The sequence below is a fragment of the Xiphophorus couchianus genome, chromosome 11 (genome assembly GCF_001444195.1).
Source record: "Xiphophorus couchianus chromosome 11, X_couchianus-1.0, whole genome shotgun sequence".
Lineage (NCBI taxonomy): Eukaryota > Metazoa > Chordata > Actinopteri > Cyprinodontiformes > Poeciliidae > Xiphophorus > Xiphophorus couchianus.
In genome coordinates, this window is record NC_040238.1 from 4,224,331 (window position 1) to 4,244,698 (window position 20,368).

Sequence of the window (20,368 nt, forward strand, 5' to 3'; positions counted from 1 at the left end):
GTCAAGCAGCCAACTGTAGGTTGGCTTCTGAAGCTGCTAACCTAGCTAAAAACCCAGCTAGTTCAGCTGACACTGGTTTTTTTTGTAAAGTAAAAAGAGAAGCAATAAAACTGTGCAGTAAGCACGTTTAGATGAAAACCTCTGGTTAATTCAATGGGTGTGTATCCTTTTTTTATGTTACAGTAATCCACCGCAGGGTAAATTTATGACCTGACTTTAAAATTATCTCACAACTTGTGACTGTAGCAGTCAAGCCCTGACTTTTCGTCTGTTTTATCACTGAAGCAGGATGTTTGTAAGAGTTATGAACATATGAAACAGATGACTCTGATTTTAAACAGAAGCACAAAATGAATGCCTTGGGTGGGATTATTATAATCCTAATATTAAATGTGTTACATAAGTTTAGAAGCAGGAAGGAATAATTGTTGTGTTTCTGTTTTAAATAAAAATAATGGCATTATCTTTTACACATTTGTGTTAATCGTGTGATAACATGATACTTTTAGACATTTTGTTTTTGTGTTAAAATAGTAAAACCCAGTTATACTGGGTTTTACTGTTCTATGTATAACAGCATATATTACTACTTCGCATAGTAGTAATAATTATTATATGCAGGCAGAAAGACTAGCAAATAGATTTTGAGCCCTGAAGATTTCAGTTCTTGATGATTCTCTATGCCTGGCTAAAATTATTAGCAGGACAAAGTTTGCCAAAAACAAGAAATTGAAATGTACCACAAAACAAACAGTGAAATATTTGATAAATGTAGAAATGATTTTGGATGCACACATGCATAATTGGAAAATAAATAACTTTTTGCATGTTTTTCAATGAGAAACAGAATACAACTTTATACATTAGTGAATATTATTTTGTATGTGCTTTAACTAAAATAATGTTTCAGTTCCTTACTGTATCACTGAGCACCAACTCATCTTATTCATCCATCATTAATGAAACCCTCCTGCTGGCTTACCACCTGACTTCTTTTTATCTCATTATAGATGCTCCAATCTGCTTATGGTAACAGGATGCAGCTAACACTGTCAGTCACTAATACACTCACAACATAGTAAACAACAGATTATTAACACTGATAACAACATACTGCTCCTATTACCCAAAGAACATTTTTATAACTAATCAAAACATCATATTTTATAAATGAAGCTTACAAAGGAGGACACAAACACTGTCACACATCTCGGCATGGAATATAATCCCTCTGTGAATGAAGCTCATGAATAGAGCTACTACAGAAGCCCGCCTGTCGGCGTTTGAACCCACAGACTCACTGCCAAACAGGCAGCAAAGCAGAGTTCTGCAGAAAGGTAGGACACTGTTATCATAGTAAAAAATATGTTTTTTTACTGTGATGGCTTTTCTAAGCATGTACTGAGAGACAGTTTCCATGAGAAGAGTTTTACTATGTGCGACCCAACAACCTTGCCCCCTGCTCAGTCTTTTGTATTTTTTTTGGAGACTTTCCCAGAGTTCCCACATCCCTCCCTTTTCTCTTGTCTTCTGTTTGGGCTCCCTCACCCACACCATAACCTCTTCTCTGGCTTCACTCTCTGTGAATAATAATTAAGGCTTTGCCTGTCATCAGCGTCGCAGTGTGCAGATGGCTTTTCCTAAAATTCTCACCGATCATGGTTGTGCCACCAGCAAGAGCAGCCTTAGATCCTTGTGCAAAGTCGTCCACGGTTGTGGTTCCACGATACGGCATCTGGAAATGGGTGTGGATGTCGATGCCACCAGGGATCACCATCTTTCCATTGGCCTCGATGGTTTTAACTCCTCCTGGGACAATCAGGTTGTCCCCAATCTGCCTGTGAAGAGGTCGTGTTAAAGGCACACAGGAGTGATGCTTCTTCACTGGTCCTATATTTAACATTCTTAACATTTACTATCAACTCCATAAATAAAACTGTCTGTCATTCGATAAAAGAAATGACAGAACAAAATAATAAAACTAAATTCTGTAAATCAACCCAGAGGAAAATAGACCAATTTCAGAGTAGCACCTTTTTGCTATGTTAACATTTTATGAAACCTGCTTTTGAAAAGCAGCTGTGGTTCAGACTTTACAGATGAGATGAGACAGACAGACAGACAGACAGACAGACAGACGTGCAGAATGAAGCCAGGGTGTCCTTGCCAGCAGCTAACTGGTGTTAGAGGCAACCAGCTGTTTATTATGCAACACCAGGCTTTCTAAACTGCCTCACTCCGGGGCAAACAAGGAAAAACTTTACAGTGTAGAAAAACACAAGACTAAAAGATCTCTGTCCAACCATCTTCTACTCATGTTCAACCTGCTCATCTTCCTCGCTTTGCAGAATAACAAAATAAGTTTGAGTATTTATCTCACCTTCTTTGTTAAATTTACAGAAAGAATTCAAAGTATTTTAGACAACTATACCAACTTACCATCTACTTTACTTAGATGTTATGTAATCTTGTGTTTCCCATTAGAACTGAAAATTTACATTTTTCTAAAATATTCTCAAATATTATGCTTTTTTCACATGTATTTATAAGAAATTTTCATAGTTAAACCTTTCCATTCTCATACAAAGGAAGGAAAATGGAAAGGACAGAAAACATTTAATTTAAATGGTAAAAATAAAATGATACCTGAATAGGAAGATCAAGGTAAATGAAAAAGTGCACAGGACTTACTTAATAAGGCCATCTTCCATGTAGATATCAGCATGGAAGGACTGGTCATCATTCACAATCCTCCCACCTTTGATCAAAAGCCGATCGCTCTGCAAAGGAAAAGGATGAGAGAGAGAGATATAAGAAGGGAGGAGAGAATGTCTGAATTTAGTGTATTTCCTTTCCAAGAAAGACATAGTTTAGCTTACAACACTGTCAAGCAAACATCAACAAGAAAAATTGTCTCTGCGAGTTCATTCCAGTGCTAATTTTAGTCAAACACAGCTTCTTTATTTCTCTGTTGCTGCATTTTGTCTCTTTTTTTCCACCCAGAGGAGATGAACAATGTTTCATTCACTCATTCATTCATTACCAGGAAGAGATTTACATGTTTGTGATGCTGTTTTCATACAAACGTGATAAAAACCACCCTGTATCACCAACCCACATCTCTGAAGACCTTTCTGATAAACAGCAAGCAGGCATTAGCTCATATGTATATAAACACAATTATAAATGTATAATTACTTTAAATTGTTACAACTTGGTTACATTAGTTTCTATTTTATTTAACTAAGCAAAGCGCTTTGCAGAGCCCATATACCAAACAAGTTAACAATGCCAATAAAATGGTCATTTTGATCTTTGGACTGCACTGAAAGTGTTTTACTGCCAATTACAGATTAACATTTAAGCCAACAGAGTACGCTCTGGAACTTCTATTTTCAATATTATATAAAATCCCACAAACTGAATCCAATGCCAAGCAAACAATACTCTAATGAACTGCTTTACAATTAAAAAAAAGATGAAAATCCACCCAAATGTGTTCATGTGTCCTGCAGTGTGAAGTCAGTGCATTGGTACAGTATGAGAAATCTGCAGCCGATGCACCTCGTCATCTCCAGCAGGTTGTCATCATACAAGCAGATTGCTACAGAGGACAGACACTGGGCAGGAAGGAAGACTGAGTGCCAGGGTTGGGCTGATCTATTGAATGTCTGCTTTAGTTTGCAGCTGCCTGTGGAACCGGGCGGGGCGCTTCGGGGGCAGATCGAGATGTTAGCTGGCAGAGGGGCAACTGGACAGCTGGTTGGGAGGCTTCTGAGCAAACCGTCCAGTTAAGCTGATGCCTAATCCATTGGCCACAGCAAGACGTGGAAAAAAATATGTCACTGATGAAAAGTGAAAAAGGTTCTTCAAAAAAGTCACTTTGATCATTTATAATCCATCTAAAAGCTACAGATGGAATCCACAGTCTTGGATTTATTATTTATAATTCTGAAGTCAGAGGAAACAGAAGAAAATCTGACTAAAAACATTCCTTATAAATTTCTCCAACTCTTGAGCTAAATAACAGCTAAATCGAACATTAGGTTGTGGATTTGGTCAACGATTTATTACATGTTAATGGCAGAGGATCATTCAGTGTCATTTGTCTTTGCTCATAAAGGACTGGCTAACCACCAGCTGTTGGTGCCAGAGTTGGTATCAGCTTCAAAACTTCCTGTTGAGCCAGAATAAAAGGCCTTTTGTGTTTTTAAGCAATCTGGATTAGAACTGTGCACCACTACTTCAAATCTAAAACACAGAGTGACCAAACCAGAACTGGATAATTCTGCACTGAACAGAGGTTCCTTAAAATACAGTTTGAGATTTAAATCAACTTATTCATTTAAAAAAATTAAATAAAAGGGTACAAGTAAACTACTAATATCTGTCAAAAGTATCGTCATTCCAAAAAAATCATCTAATCATAAGATAATCATTTAAAGTTGAATCACGTTTAAGGCAGAAAAGTTTTGGAAACTAAAGGTTTCATTTGAATAAATAAATAAATAAATGGTATCTAAAGATCAGTTCTGGATTTTTTTAGGTTATTTAATGCAACATATTTTACAATATAAGAATGATTAATTAATTATAATATGTACCTACGTATCGGGTAGCAAACATTGAAATTATGTAGCATGACTAAAATCTAACAAGGAAAGACTCAGATAATTTAACGCCCTCATGCCTATATAAGAAATTACTTTAAAAGAGTAGAAATGTATCATTTAGTTTCATCAGTAGAGTGGACGTAGGTCTGCAGAGAAGGTGAAACTTCAATATTTATGTGCAAGTCAATTTCTACCGTTGGCAAAAAACCAACAGTTTCATCACAGTAATAAACTGCAGTCAAAGCAGCATGAATAAAACAATAAAATACATAATTTTGTTCAAAGGACATGCATAGTGTGCTGAGCTCACACATAAGCACAAGGCCAATGGTCTCTTTTCTGTGTGTGGGGGGGGGGGGGGGGGGGGGGGGGGGGGGGGGCGTGTGTGTGTGCTGGAAATGAATGGATGATGTATGTGGAGATCAAATAGTGTGAAGCTGAGCTCAGAGCATGTAGGCAGCCACACCCTGAAGCAGCATTAACAGCACACAGAAACCATCAGCAGCAGCAGCAGCAGCTCCCTGCTCTAAAACTGTGGCTCAAACACTTCCAACAACTAATCTGAACAACAATAGTGATGGAGGTTCAACAGCATCTTATTGTATTTTAGCTCTTTATGTAAAACTATAAAAGTTCAACATTCCCCAAAAAGCAATATATTTTTCCCTATTTATTGCAAATATACATAAGGAACATTTAATAAAGAACTCTGTGTGGAGTAATAGTGCTTTCAGTTTCCTGAACTGCAAATGGAGGATGAAGGTGGTCAGATAGATAACATGTCATAGATGCTTTAGACAGCATTATCAGCACTTATCAGTTTTATAGTGTTATTAAAACGGTTTTTCAAGAGGCTGAGTGACAAGACCAATAATAATGAGAGAACTTCCTCACAAATCCTGTCATCTGATGCAGTGTTGCAAAATGTCCAATACACCTGTGTGTGGACTGGAAGTGAAGACAGGTGTGAAAAAAGTACATTAATAGACTAAAAAGAAAGAGTCAGACAGTGTTTGAAGACGTTTCTGATGGTAATTTTAAATGTCTACTTTTCTAACTTCCTGTAGTGAACGTCTGTGTTTGAGGTCAACTTTTATGTAAACTGGCACAAAAACTAGAGATTAAAATGAACCTGTTATATATTTTACATGTATTGCTGTCTTCCTCTCTAATATGTCTCTGTTTATTACAATAAAAATAGTTTTTATTGCTTTTGAATAAATGTTTGTCAGCTGAACTGTTCATCCATTCAGTTCAATGTTCAATGGAAAGCGACTCATATGACCTTAACAGCACCAATGACCTTAATTAGTTCAGTTGTTTTGATGGCAAGTTATGATAAATAGGCTGTACTTGTTTAGAGTTTTATGTAATGTAAAGCATTTTAATACATTTAGTGTGAAAGAGCTTTAGTTAAGTAACTGGGATTTTGAATGAATAATGGAAAAGCAGGAAGTCTGTCATTTCTCAAGCAAAACCAAGAAGAAATCTGAGACTTTGTGGGATTTCTATTACTTTTCACTAAATAGTTTCTGAATTTTGTGCAGTTTATGTAATCAAACAAAATTCTGTTTCCCATTTTTCTTTGCAGTTATATGATCTGCTTACTAATTTGAAACAAGTCAGCAATATGAACTACTCTCTACTGTGTGAGTTATGGGTTTTCATCTGATTATGGGTGTGCCCTTATAATGAGGAACTCATTCAATCTCTCTATGCACATTCATTACATCATTTCTGCCCACTGGCTCAGAACAGCATAGAGGAATCCATAATCACTTTGAAATCAATAGTTTTCCATTAACCAACTACCTTTCTGGACTGAAAAGTTCTGCATTTAATAATTGATATATATCCAGTCAGTAGATCGGCTGGATTCTTGATTCAAGAATCCAAAATCCAAATAATAGTGAAGCAGAACAACAGCAGTAAATGAGCATTAAGAAGATTACGAAGATCCAAGTGATACTGAAGCAAAATCTGTGAGCAGACTATCAGAGCTTGTTAAAAACTCATCCCTGACACCACCTTCACTGACATTTCTAAATCTCAGCTTATAAATCTTAAAAGCAGACTCTACGTTTACTGTGGCTTTTTCATAGAAGCTACTTTAAAGAGTTTCAAGCTGCTCAACCAACTGAGGATCATGTTGTCCAACCACAAGCACCAACCAAGCTGCACAGATCATATTTTCACACAGATGACAAATGAGAGCTGTGAAGGTCTGCTGTTTCTGTACATCACCACAGCTATGTTGAAATTTTGTTGCCAGAAAATTATGAAGAGTGATTCATAATTTTGCACATGATTTCTGTATTATTTTTCATTTTATATGAGCAGAATAATGGACATTGGACAAGTTTTCCGTCCCTATGTAATGTGAATACTGCGGGTTTGCAGCACACGTTGTTGGAGTTAAACCATCTGCGCTGTTATGTGGTCATGGGAATAACTCTAACCATTTGTTACAACATTAACGAGACAGCACTATCCTCATTATCAGCACATGTCTTGGTCTGAATTTTTACTACAGCCCCAGTTTTGACATTTAAAGTCTTTGACTCGCTGATGTGCTGCTCGTTCTGCAAGTCTGAAGTTTGATTTTGGAGCACAGCTGTCTGAGGGAGATGGGTTTAGCTATGCACATTAGAACCCATGACAAACTTTGATTTACTAAAATATTGTAGCAAAACATGAGCTGAAGTGTGTAAAGAGAGTTTGCAGCTGTTAATACATCTCTGCCACCTAATAATACTAACATTTACTTTGACAGAATAGATGTATGAATGTGTACTGCAGCCGTTTCTGGTCCTTATAGAAACACTTTCTGTGGTTTGAGTTTTTGTACTGCTTGGCTACCATTTGCAATTCAGGCATTTCTCAAGATATCATAAGTTAATGTGGTGTGATGAGATTTCACAATGTTCTCAGTCAACTTGGATTCTGTCAAAACAAAAGCAGCAATTCAGCTTAATGGGGACTGACAGACAACTGGCCAGTCAGAAACTCAAAGATCGGACCTTTTCTCATGGTGAAAACATTATAGTAACATCTACCAGACTGTGTTAACAATAACCTTCCTCAGTGCAGAAGGTATTTCTGAGGGAAGACGACTCAACATTAGCTGTTTCAGCATAAAAGAAACACAAGGATGTAACAAGCTGCTTGAAAAGTAACTATTGAGTTTACATGCCGAGACATGTCTGATTTATTCAGACTGAGAGTGAAAGAGCAAAATGTTGAGCAGATAATAGGAAGGCAGAATGGGGAGCTACTGTGGATCTGGAAATGTTGGCAGCCTTTTCAAAATCTCAGTAAAAGAAAAGATCCATGTCCTTCAGAATATATTCATTGTTTTACTTACTGTTTTAATTATGACACTTTTAGTCACCGGTGTCATTGTCCCCTTTGTGCCGAAATTAAGTCATCGCTTATTGAAGAATCATCACAGCCACTTTTCTTTGTAATTGTAAAACCATTAAGACTCTCCCAATTTGACTTTTTAACTAAATTTTCAGAGGTCAATGCTCTTATTACCTAAAAACATTGCAAACATAAAATCACAATTAAGTCAAAATTACAAGATTATAGAGCAGAAAAAATGTAAAGACTACAACTGCCTTTTATTAAATAAAGAAGACAAGTATTTTTTTCTTTTGTTGCCAATAGGTTTGCTCCTGTCTGTTGTTCTCTTTTCAAGTAAATGTTTGAAGTCTATGTTCAAACTCTTCTTCTGCCACCTCACACAAGTGCTAACAAGCTTATCTGTTCAATTTCTGGCAACAAAGTGGAGCAAGGTTCGGCTGGAAAAACTTCTTGTCATTCAACTCCTAAAACAAACAAAGTTCCTAAAATAAAGCTCCTCTCATAGCACAGGAAGATGTCATTTTCTGTTACACAAGCCAGCTGCAATCAAAAATAGACGACAGGATGTTGTTCTTGTATCACGACGCTGATGCCCACTGACAGCGTTTTTCCACTTTCACCAGACTGGAGAGGAAAACGTTCATAAAACCTGGATGCAAATTACTAAATGGTCACTCTGCTGCGGTTAATTAGCGGGAGCAGTTCTGGAAAACCCAGAGGCCGCAAAACAGGTCAAGGAGGGGGAGGGAGTTTTCTGAGAGGATATGCAAGAGGAGACCTCTATTAGCTGTGACAGAGAGAGAAAGACACAGAGAGAGAGAGGGGAAGAGAGAGAGAGAAAAGGAAAGAGAGAGAGAGAGGGAGGGAGAGAGAAAGAGACCCCTGAGTGGGTGGAGGGAGCTGCGCCGCGCCGAGGCAGGCAGGCTGGGACCAGTGGAAGAGGGAAGTCATCTTGAATATGCACCATGCCTCTGCTCCAGGCCTGTTGCCTAGCAATCAAAAATATTTACTTCTTACCCAAAACTGCACACCATTTTTTTACATTCTGGAAAAGCAAAAACAAGACGTTATCCGTCCAAATTAATTATGGAGGCCTCCATCAGCCACGGTCAGGGAAAGATCGTGCTTGTCTGGAATGCTGATGGGCTGATAGGACGATGTAATGTAACCTTGTAATGAGAAGAAAAAAGATTTATCTGCACCATGAAACTGAACTCAACGGGTTGGGAATGTGAGAATGGGTCTCTGGGCAGCATAAAAAGGGCCGGCATGCTTCTGCTATCGCAAGTGTACGTCTGTTGCCATGGTAACTTGCGCTGCATTTTCTGGGTGGCCGTGGGGTATTGTGTCTGCTCTATCAGCAGCAGCCTGCGCACTGACAGTATGAGCTGATCTGGGGTTCTTCAGCAGGAGGAGCAGCGGCTGCTCCAGGTTTACTGGGTTTACTGGTGATATGTACCAGCCTGGAACAACACTGAGACTAAACTGCTGTGTTTGGCAGTGAGAGGGAAGGAAGAGCCACACCTAGAAATCTGACGGAGCTGCAGCAGCAGAGTCCTGACACATGAAAACAGCTGGAACAGAACGGAAAGAAGAGGAAATAAAGAGAGAAAGTCCGGGTGGACAGTTTGGGTTTCAGGCAACCCAAACAGGGTCACCGACAGCAGAACTGACAAAACAAAGTCTACTCTGAGAAGTGAAAAAATATTAGACAGATGCTAGTCCATCATCTCTTCTAATAAAGTATTTGGCCATTATTTGGCATTGTGGTACATTTAGAAGTGAGTTTGCCTTTTATCTGTTTTCCTCATTGTGTGACAAATCTTAGTTGCAAACAAAAAAAGCCCCACTATGAAATGTATTTCACAACAGAGCTTTTCTAATACAAAATACGCTAAATGTGGTTTGGCATTGTCTTGCTGGATTAAGCAAGATCTTTTCTCCAAACTACAGTCATGTCAGCTGTGATTTACATCGGAGTGTAAGCTGCAAAGAACAAACTGTTTCATAAAAAAATACAAACTTTTGCCATGAAATGTGATCTCTGTCAGTGTGACCAACATAGAAATCAAGTAGATAGTCTAAACATTTTTTCCGTTGGTAGTTAGGCATTTTATCTACTTCTAAAGTTTAAGGCTTTAAAACTGTTCTAGTATCACTAATGCTTTGTTCATTGTACATTTTGTTTAGGTTTCTGGTGTTTTTGGTTGTGACCTCCAGATGAGGAGGAGGTCATGTCTTTCTTGAACCTCTTCATAAATTTTTCATTTCTTTTTGTGTAATGAAAGAAGGGGATTGTTGGGATGTAGGTGCTGCTTGTTACCACTGTTGGGCTGCAGGAAGACGGTCCCAGGTTCAAATCCAGACCTCGGTTCATCCTGCAGGGAGTTTGTAGATTCTCTTAAAGAACTCCAGCTTCGCTCACAAAGTGTGTGGATCGTCTGTTCTGTGTGTCTTAGTGATGTCTGGTGAGAGACTGGCAACCTGTCCAGGTGAAGCCCGTGTCTTTGGACTGGCAGCGAGTTAAGGCCAGCCTCAAACAAACTTCTTGATTGAATTGTATAATTTTGAACTCTGTAGAAATAAATGTGAGCATTACTTTAAGTCCAGTTCTATTCTGTGTATCAGACATGGCCGTGTTTTCATTGTGTCTCTGATTTGTTCTGTCAGCATCAGGTCTGTGACATAAGCAACTTTGTACTGAGGTGTTGAGTCTGTGAGACTGCAGCGGTAGGAAGTATTCATTATTGCAACGCTGCCACTAGGGGGGCACCGGTGGAAGTTTTCTGGCTGGTCACCAATCTTTAAAAAGCCTGACCTGCTGATTCCGATTTTGGCTGAAACCAATTTTCTTTCTGAAATGTTGCTAAATATAGCAAGAAAGTCGCTGAGTTGGTGACAGTGGAGTGAATATTGTTAACTGCAAACGTGCAGACCTGACCTGGTGGGCCGGTCTATCAGCCAAACCTCCTTCACAGCAGAGCAGAAGAGGACAGAGGTCGACTTTTAGACCTTCCACAAGGTAGATTATATCAGTGGATTAGATCGGCAGATCACTGACCTCCAAAAATTTAAGAAATTGGGCCAATTTATCGGTTGATCAATTTATCGATTGGTCAATTTATCAGTGCAAACCTTCCTGTCACATTTCTTTGTCTCTGGTGATACTGATAAATGATTTTTTTAAGTTCAGAGACATTGATAATATTCGAGGTTAAATTAATCATTCCTTAAATGCACTAATAAAAATGTACAAATATTTAAATAACTCATTATATTATCAATTAACATTTTAATCATTTCCTGCTAGATAAACAAAAATACTGCCATTTTCCAAACATTCATGTTATTATCAAAATGTTACAAGAAAAATAAGTTATTTCACATAGACCAAATCAAATTGAGAAAACTTTGTATTTCAGCATTTCCATCTTCTCTGGTTTAAAATCTAAAACATTGGCTACACCCTGACTGGATCATTCTATTCTGAACAGAAGCTCTCTAAGACAGATAAAAAATAAAATGTTTACTGAACTTAATATTGTCTCATGTTGTGAGCAGGATGTATCGTCACACCCCAACTTTCCAATGTAAGATTTTTTTTCACTCCAAACTGAGAGAGGAAAAACATTTTCTCAGGATGAGTTACTCTATTTACTGCATTATTCTGCAGCATCTTTATATGCCTGCATGTCTGCGTTTTGGTACGATGAGTAGAGACCATTTTAAAGAAAGCCACTCGTACGCCAGCAGTAGGAACTATAAATCATCCCAGTGCTTATTTTTTCACATAAAAGAGAAATACTCTACCTGAAGCATTAAAAGGCTTATGACAGAAGATGAATCTAGATCTGATTGATAAGTTTTGCACACGGAGCATGCATGTGGTGTAAAATCAGCTGAGAAGCTCAGACAAAGGCAGAGCAAACACACCTCTGACTGAAGCCTGAGCTGCAACAATGAAAACTGGAAGGCAGACATTTCGGACACGCACACACACACACCCCTACACGCACACACACATAAACATAAAGACGGGAGGCAGTGGGAGAGGCTGTTTTGCTGCTGCTACACCCCACCAGCACCCAGCTGCCTTGCTGAGCAACGCCAGCCTTCCCCTGAATTCAACCCCCACCCCATCCGCCGTGACAGGAGCCTGAATCCTTCTCCTCTTCGGGGATGCAGAAAAACAAGGGCCACACCATAAGGCCGACTAATCACAGCTCATCACAAATGGGCGTGCAGGCTCCCCTCCTCCTCCTCTTCTGCCCTCTCACTTTCTCTGCAGCACCAGCCTGCAACACAAGCCCTGTCTGTGTCAGCGTGTAGAAAGGGAGGCGGGCAGGCGGGTGGGGTTATTTCATCTCTAAAGTAGGTTTTTCAAAATAAAGAGCACAGGACATACAAACTCACCTTTGTCCATGCATTTCTCATAGACATATGGTAAACTGGATTAAATTGGGAAATCAGCCCGGCATCCCGGATCAATATCCTCCCACACAGGAATCAATAAGTGTAAACCAGAAAAATCTCCATCAGGGATGAGAACATTATGGTGAAAATGATTAACATGGAATGAAATTCGTTTCAGTTTAATCTTTACAAAATAATTTCCATAAAACTATAACATATTTAAAATAATATCAAGCATGTTAAAGGATTAGCATAATGCAGAGCTAAGAAAGTATTTATTTATTTTTTTATTAACCATTGTCGTAAAACCATAAACATCAAAAGAAGCCTCCCGCACAAAGAAATGATACATCAGTGCATTTCACTGGCCGCCGCTTCAGCACAAGCCATGTTTCCCTTCAACAAAGAAGATGCAGGACACCTTTAAGAAAACGCCTTATCTCCCTCTGCCTGCCTGTCACTATGGCAGCCAGTCATTTAACTGTGCACATAACCTAATTCTCTTTTTTTTCTCCAGTTGCTTCCTGCACTCACATCAGGCCGAAGCTGTTCGAGTTTTAATGAAATCTAACGCACTGATTTGCAGCGGCGCGCATCAAAGTTCTTGCAGCCATTGAAGCAGAAATAACTCTTGACTCATTTATTTTATTCTTTTTTTTTTACTCACTGTGATCTTTGGGATGTTCTTTTTGCCTTGATAAGACATGTTCTGTCCGATTCCACCTTTTTGTCAAACAAAAACGAGCCTAACTAAACGGTATTTCCCCTCTGTGCGGATGCTGCAGCAGCCCTTTCGCCCGGATGGGAGCTTCAAGGAATGGTCGCCCTTCTTGACAGTGCGTTGTTCAGTCAGTGCCTTAGCGGAGCGCTATAGGAGCGTCTGTACCCCGGCTAACACCGGCCCCTCCCTCTGGAGACTCAGCTAGAGAGACTGCAATGTCGCAATCTTTCCGCCTGAGGGCGCGCTAGAGGCACTTATTTGACATGAAGTTCATAAAACGTCAAATTCTCAGGATTTAATAGTTTTTGCATGTTTTTCCTAACAAAGTGCAACCAGTAATCTACCTAAGCTTATTATTGTCATCTTTATCTTATGAAAACTGCTTTCAAAAAGTCCTACAGATGAGTTTAGATAAAATATCTACACTAAAGTACATCAATCTCCACTTATTATTCAGTAATGTGACGTGGCAGCTGTCTCAGAGCCTGGTCACACACTCTCACACATGCTCCCCCTCCCTCTCTGCATGTCCCCACCCAGTCCTCTGTCTCTATTGTTTGAAGATTCACTCACCATTCCCTTCCTCAGCACTAATGCAGCTATAAAGAGGTTCTGATGTTCATATGAGAACAGGTACTTAAAAGGAAAGAAAGTTTCAGAACTCTAAATATGTCGTCCAAAGCCTGCTGGCTTTCAGATGTGTCACAAATATAAACTGGTTTGCAAAACAAGTTATTTTTTAAACTTTTGCATATTTTGTCAAATTACATGTCTAATGAAAATAAGTGAACATCAGTTTTATGAACTGCTCTTTACTGTGATACTCCTAAATCAAGACGAATGCAACCAATTGGCTTAAAACGTTCCGTAACTACTAAAAAGAGCAAATGGAGCATCATGAGGATGAAACACAGAAAACAGCTCAGGGATAACAATATGGAGAAGCTTGAAGCAGCATTTGGTTAAAAACCTGTGGAGATCTAACTAAGCCCCATTGGAGCCGTCATCAAAAATATAACGAGCGCGGCAGAACTGCAAGCCACAAAAAATCAAAACACAAACACATCAAGCGGGCAAAGAGAGCATAATTTGGAAAAATAGCTTAGAGGATCGTGGTAACTGTTGAGAATCTGTTGACACTACAAACACAAATCTGGCCTTTAAGGAACAAGAAGTTTTACAAGAAAATTGTAAGAATTCTGTTAGACTTTTTCCATAAGCCATGATGTTGATGCAGCAAACAGTGGAAGAATCTGCTCTGCTCAGACAAGATCAAAATTAAACACTTTTTTTTTGCCATAAATAGGGAAAATGCTATATCTGGATACAAAGTAACCTAAAGGTGTGAGCATCATGCTGCAGGTAAACTTTCAACAGGAGGGACATGGGATCTCTGGAGGGAGCTAAACACAGGACAATCCTATAAAAATAAACCTGCTGTTCAATACTTTAGTCTTATATGTAAATAATATTAGTCTCTATGTGTGTAACGTTGGCAGAGGCATAGATAATCAGATTAGTGGTGTTTACATAAGATCTCAACAAAATACATTGCATTCTATATTTCTAATACAACAAAATCATGAAACGTCAAAGATATGAACACTTTTTAAAAGCACTTTAAAACTAAATTCACTAAGCATTTATTGTTACTCCTAAAAGCAAATAGTCACTGACTACCTTCCTCCTCATTTGGATCCAGGAAAACGCTTCACCTGATGCTGACACACTGTTTGATGGCAGCAAGGCCGGAAAGGCACTACATCAGCATCCATACACCCTGGAGAATGCATTAGCCATGCGCTGTTCTGTTCGCAGGCCAGCTACTTCTGCAGACCACATGAAGCAGCTGAAACCGACTGACAGACAGGAGGCAGGCAGATCGAGGATGCAGAAAAAAAGACTGGGCTTGCTGAGTCTCCTCCAACAAAGTTCCACTCATTTCTTTCTGTTTCATGCTCCACATGAACCAACAAGCATCCACTTTTAAACCAAACATACTAAACAGCTCTACTCATTTTTACAGTGAGACTTTGTAAAAGTATTCATACGACGTTAATTTTCGAACATTTTGTTTTTAAGTTGATTAATAATGATACAGCGAGAAAAAAACATTTGAATCTGGATTACATATATGTTGACAGTCATAACTAATGTTAAGTAAAGGTTTTAGGGTTATTTTCAATAACAGGTTAGGCATTAAGAAAATAACACTTTCAGCATTTCAAAGTTTACATTTTTAAATAAATTTATAACTATTGTTATTATGTACCAACTGTTAGAAACAATGTAGCGCCTGCAGAGTCGGATCCTGACCCCAGTTTGAAAACTGCAGTCCTGTTTGGTTAAAATATTTCAAAATAAATCACTTTTACCAGCAGCAACAATGTCATGTGTGTTAACTTCTGCTGAATCATCTGGTCCTTTATGAACTGCAGTATTGTAGTTCATCTTTAGGCCATAAGGTGGAAAACATTCTTCATTATGATTATGCTCATGTATGCTTTGATTCAACACTGAAATGAACTGTGAAGATTGATAAAGATTGGTTGTAATGTTATGGTTGATATATAGCATGAAGCAGAAAGATGCAGATTTATGAAGTAAAATTTTATCTCATGGAAACAAGAATTAAAAACTGCCCGACCAAAAACAAAAGAGTTTTTTCCTCAGTCATTTTTTTTGCCATCAGTCAAATTCTGAATAATTTCATTCCAGGTTTTGCAGTTTTAATTATTGCAGCTAATGTTGTGATAAATTGTTGGAGACCAACAAGAGAGGCAAAATGAATGTCACAACATAAAATAAACTAAAATGGTTTGTTCCTTACGCTTATAAAATATCAGGATGTAATCAAACTACCAAATGCTCAAAGAAAGATTTCTACCTTCAGAAAATAAAGTTTTGTAGAAGAAAATACTCTTAACAGAGTTCAAACCTAATATATGCAAGTTTATTAGCTGAATCTGGACACGAGTGGATAGTGTCAACTGACCACTGACCCAATAAAAATGGAAGCAAGATACCAACAAACAATGAAAACTGGAGGGTGGAATACATCAGATGCAAAAAAATTATTTTGAGAATTTTATTTTGTAAATGCAAAACATCATCTCTATTGGAAATAATAAAATTGAAGCCTTAGATTAGTGATAAAAAAAAAAATGCTACAAACAACCAAAAGACTGGACAACCATATACATGAAACTAAAATAAATATTAAAGGGCTTTTTAAACATAAAACATGTTTTAAAAAATTAAGATAAAACTAAAATAAAAAGTTTGTTTAATTTAAAAAAATATTATTTTGCCAATGGAATAGATATATACGATTAAAATCTTTTCTGATAATTATTAGTTGCTTACACTAGATTGTACATTTACTTTTATGTGGTCACCTTCATAACTTTCCATTAGAAATGAAAACCTTCAGTTGGATTGAGGTGGCTTGATTAGCCGTGTACTCTGTGATCCAACAGTGGGCACAGATCTAAATTCCTGGTCTTTCAATGGTGAAACTAAAATCTGCTTAAACCAGAACAGTCATACAGTTCTATGAAGATGCCAACAGCCATTGAAAACTAAAGGGATACAATACCATGACTTAGGAAGTTTACATGTGTGTGAAGCGTGAGTGTCATAGATGTCATGCATTAGACATGTGACATGACAGAAAAAAACGATAGTGTTCCCTTCAGTTAATAGTCTAACTTCTCAAAGCCAAATTATGGATTCTTTCACAGAGTGTGTGTGTGTGTGTGTGTTTGCATGAGCCAATCAGAAAAAGAGAGAAACATGAGTCATCAGTTTTTGTGCCAACAGTGATCTCATCCTGATATGAAAGGAACAAAGTAAGTAAGTAAATAGTGTAGACTGTAAATATGTGGAGTAACTGCTAAGAACAGACAGAAACATGATTAGTTTTTACTTCCTCTCCTTTGAAATGTAACATAGTTCTCTTAGCACTGAAACATAAAAGTAACAGTGCTTTTATGTTTCTGATGCAAAGACAATGCAGTTGCAAATGACAAACTTTTATAAATTTTAAAATTTTAAGTTATATCTCAAGGCCATTTATGCAAACTCATTTGTCTGTAAGCATTTTGTAAGATCCTGTGAAGCTTCTTCCTCATTCTAAAGACTCATTGAATGATATGGTCAGTCTGAATCCAGGAGCCCTGAAAAACACTGAGCATTTTGCAGAAAATACTTCTATAAGAATCACATCAGAATTACATTTTGTGAGAAAAGTCTCTCTTTGTTATACAAACATTTCATGACAGATCCTTCTCTGTGTCTCTGTCCGTGGTGCTGAAGAGTTACACCTTGACCTTAATTTTCTTTTCTTTTAATTTACTCCTGACATAAGTTAAAAATCTTCACTGTAGTTCAGTACAAATATCAAAAGATTGCAAGAATTTTCTGATCATATAATTCAGTTCTCTGTATAAAGCCACAACCATCACAAGAATATTTTTTAATATTCAAAGTGACACAGAAATACAACTATTAAACAGATTCATCTAAAACAACAAAAAACACTAATTACTCTGGAAGTTAAAAAAAAAAAAGCAAACTTGAAACAGTTTCAGGTTTTAGTCAATTCAATTCCCATGTTTGAATATGAACATAATCAGCAGATCTACTGCAGCTCTAATGTAGCAGTTCATTTTGTGTGTATTTACTGAAATAAATTATTCAACCAAATGAAAGCTCTTATTGTTTTAAACTTTTTCCCATTTTCTTTATAAAATAATATTTTGTATTTAAAATTCTTCACACACTTAGGAAACACCCCAAACAAAGATAAGTGTGTGTTATGACATGTTTGGACTCCAGTGTAACCACTGTGTGTTACAATAAGACATTTTAATAGTGTTTGACATTTAGTTGACAAGGCAAACGTTTTTATAAATATGTATAAAAATTTTGATTAAGAAGAAATTGGCTGATTCTGGTTTGTGATCCGACTGATTGGTGCATTTCTAGTTGCACAGATGCTGTAGCTTCATTAAAAGAGAAATGAATGGTCTCTGTGGAAGTGGTGTCAGATAACCGGACATGAGACAGAATCCTACAGACTAGTACCAGATGAATGTTTAATGTACATCCTCATGACATGAACCCAAACTCAAAATGCATTTGATAGGTTTTAAATTTTTAGTTGTTGAGAAATAAATACCTTTTGTGTAATTTAATGTCTTATTTTCCCATTCTTATAAAATACTGGGCCTGTCAACATTATTTATTTATTGCATATATTCCTAACTTTTCTATGTTCTGTTCAAAGTTCCATTGTTCTCACCTTTTCATCCTCCAGGTTCTGCAGCGTTTCCTTTCCTCCGCTGCTGCAGATCTGCACTTTCTGAGTGTCGTTTCCCGCGGGGTTTTCAGCACCTGCTGGGCTCCGTCTCTCCCCCTGACCGGCCTCTCGCTTAACGGTCCTCGGGATGCGAGAGCCCCTCTGTCCGACGCTGAGCGCATCAAAATCAATAGTTTTACTGTCAAACGCGTCCTCCACGCTGCAGAACAAGCCGCCGCGTTTCTGCCGGGGGACCTGATCGGCCGTTCCGGGACGGGCGAGATAAACCGGCAGCTCCTCCTCCGCTTTCACCCGCTGTGCCCTGCGCTCTGCCATCACTGGAGCTCCAGTCCGAGGAGGAGGAAGAGGAGCAGGAGGAGGAGGAGGAGGACGGGGAAACTGGTGCCAAAGTGATGCGTGGATGCGCTTGTGTGAGGAAGCAGCGGAGGAGCAGACACGAGTTGAAGTGAGGTAAAGAGGTGGCGCTATGGATGAGCTGGCAGGACTTTATGCTTTAAGATGTGACCTTATACTCGACTTTTGTAACATTTTGTTCAATTAAAAGCAAAACAACTTCGGTAGAGGAAACATTGTAGCTTTTTTGCTGTTGTGATAGTGGTGGGTGATAAGGCTTCCTGCCCAGGGCAGCATATGGCCAAAGGGCGCCAGCAGGGGATTCAGCATTTTTTTATGTTTCTTATCTACTGTTTATGAACATATCCAGTAGATCCAGCAGGAAAACGAATACAGCTGCTGATAAAGTTAACATCTGACTGACAGGGAAGCTACAGTTTGGGCTAAATTCAAGAGCTTTTTCAGATGGATTATTAGAATGGCAAAAACAGAGAACAAGAATCTTCAAAACACAATTTTAGATTTATTAAACATTTGTCTTCTGTTGTCAAAACACAAAAAGTCAATTTTCAGAGCTTTGTTAGCATTAGAACTACTTTAGGCAGTGAGTGTGAAACAATTATATCGACTAAATAGATTGTTTCTATTTGTACAATATAATAAAGTTGCAGTTAACACAGACATTAGAGTAGGCAGCCTCTAAAAACGCCTTACAGACATTCATGTTAGATGCCAATAATAGTTCTGGGGTGGCACACTAAAATCAAAAATTGTGACAAAAATATAGTTTTATTATTCTGCTACCACATATTGGGGGTCAGGGTAAGGAGGTGTCCAATTAGGCCTGTTGAAGTTGCTGAATTAGGCGGAAGTTGTCAACAGTGACATAAAATTTAACTACAGCACATGCAGTGGCAGTTCTCACACATTTGTTCAAATCATCGCTGTCCTTTCAGCACCTCTTTGAACATAAGTCAAAGTATGATGAAGGTGATGATTTTCTTGATGCATGTCTGACCCTCCAGCGGAGCCGATTGCTGATGTCAGCACAACTGTGACAAGACTGCGTCAGCAACATGGGTGACGAGCAGATTCTGGACTGAGAGGCTGCTGAGGCCAGGAGTCGGACCTGACGGCTGAGCAGAGCAGAAATGATGCAACAACTGCGTTAGAGAACAAATAAAACTTGTTCTCAAAACTTTACCTGTTTCATTGTTTGATTTCTGATAAACAATGAATAATAATAAAAAAAGATGTTATTTAAAAAGATAGTTCTTTAAAAGATGTTATGTAAAAAGATAGTTCTTAGATTCTATTACCCTGATAATCTCCTCCATCTGCTAAGCTACAAAAAACAGAAAAACTCTCTTTGTTTCGGAGCTCGTCTGGTGACATGGGAGAATAAAAATGTGGTCATGACTTAATAACTTGTGGGAACCATTTATTTATTTAGTGGGACTTATAACAAGTCATGGCTACCGGTTATTAAGCCATAGCCACAAACAATTAAGTTGTGGCCACAAGTCATTAAGTCATAGTCATTAAGTTCAGTTATTAAGTTTTAAGCATGACTTCATAACTGGTTTTCTTTTTTCTCCC

At 38.1% G+C, this 20,368-nt stretch overlaps 1 protein-coding gene and 1 long non-coding RNA gene across 3 annotated transcripts in view; one reads left to right on the forward strand and one right to left on the reverse strand.

Moving 5' to 3' along the window:
• Nucleotides 1-18,766, reverse strand: part of dpysl3 (dihydropyrimidinase like 3) — a 36,272-nt gene extending 17,506 nt beyond the window's left edge. Inside the window, exons 1-3 of one of the 2 annotated variants that reach the window (XM_028031205.1) lie at nucleotides 18,419-18,766; nucleotides 2,692-2,780; nucleotides 1,654-1,838 (exon numbers count right to left, since the gene is read on the reverse strand). In XM_028031205.1, coding sequence (XP_027887006.1) covers nucleotides 1,654-1,838; nucleotides 2,692-2,780; nucleotides 18,419-18,751 — 607 coding nt within the window. In that variant the 5' untranslated portion in view covers nucleotides 18,752-18,766. Of the gene's footprint in view, nucleotides 1-1,653; nucleotides 1,839-2,691; nucleotides 2,781-13,059; nucleotides 13,261-18,418 lie in introns of those variants that run through there. The other variant, XM_028031206.1, reaches the window with a different exon arrangement.
• A 4-nt stretch (nucleotides 18,767-18,770) lies between these two features.
• On the forward strand, nucleotides 18,771-19,972 carry LOC114153000 (uncharacterized). The gene is made up of 2 exons (XR_003597255.1): nucleotides 18,771-18,886; nucleotides 19,795-19,972. It is a non-coding gene; the product is annotated as an uncharacterized LOC114153000 (long non-coding RNA).
• Nucleotides 19,973-20,368: the final 396 nt, after the last annotated feature.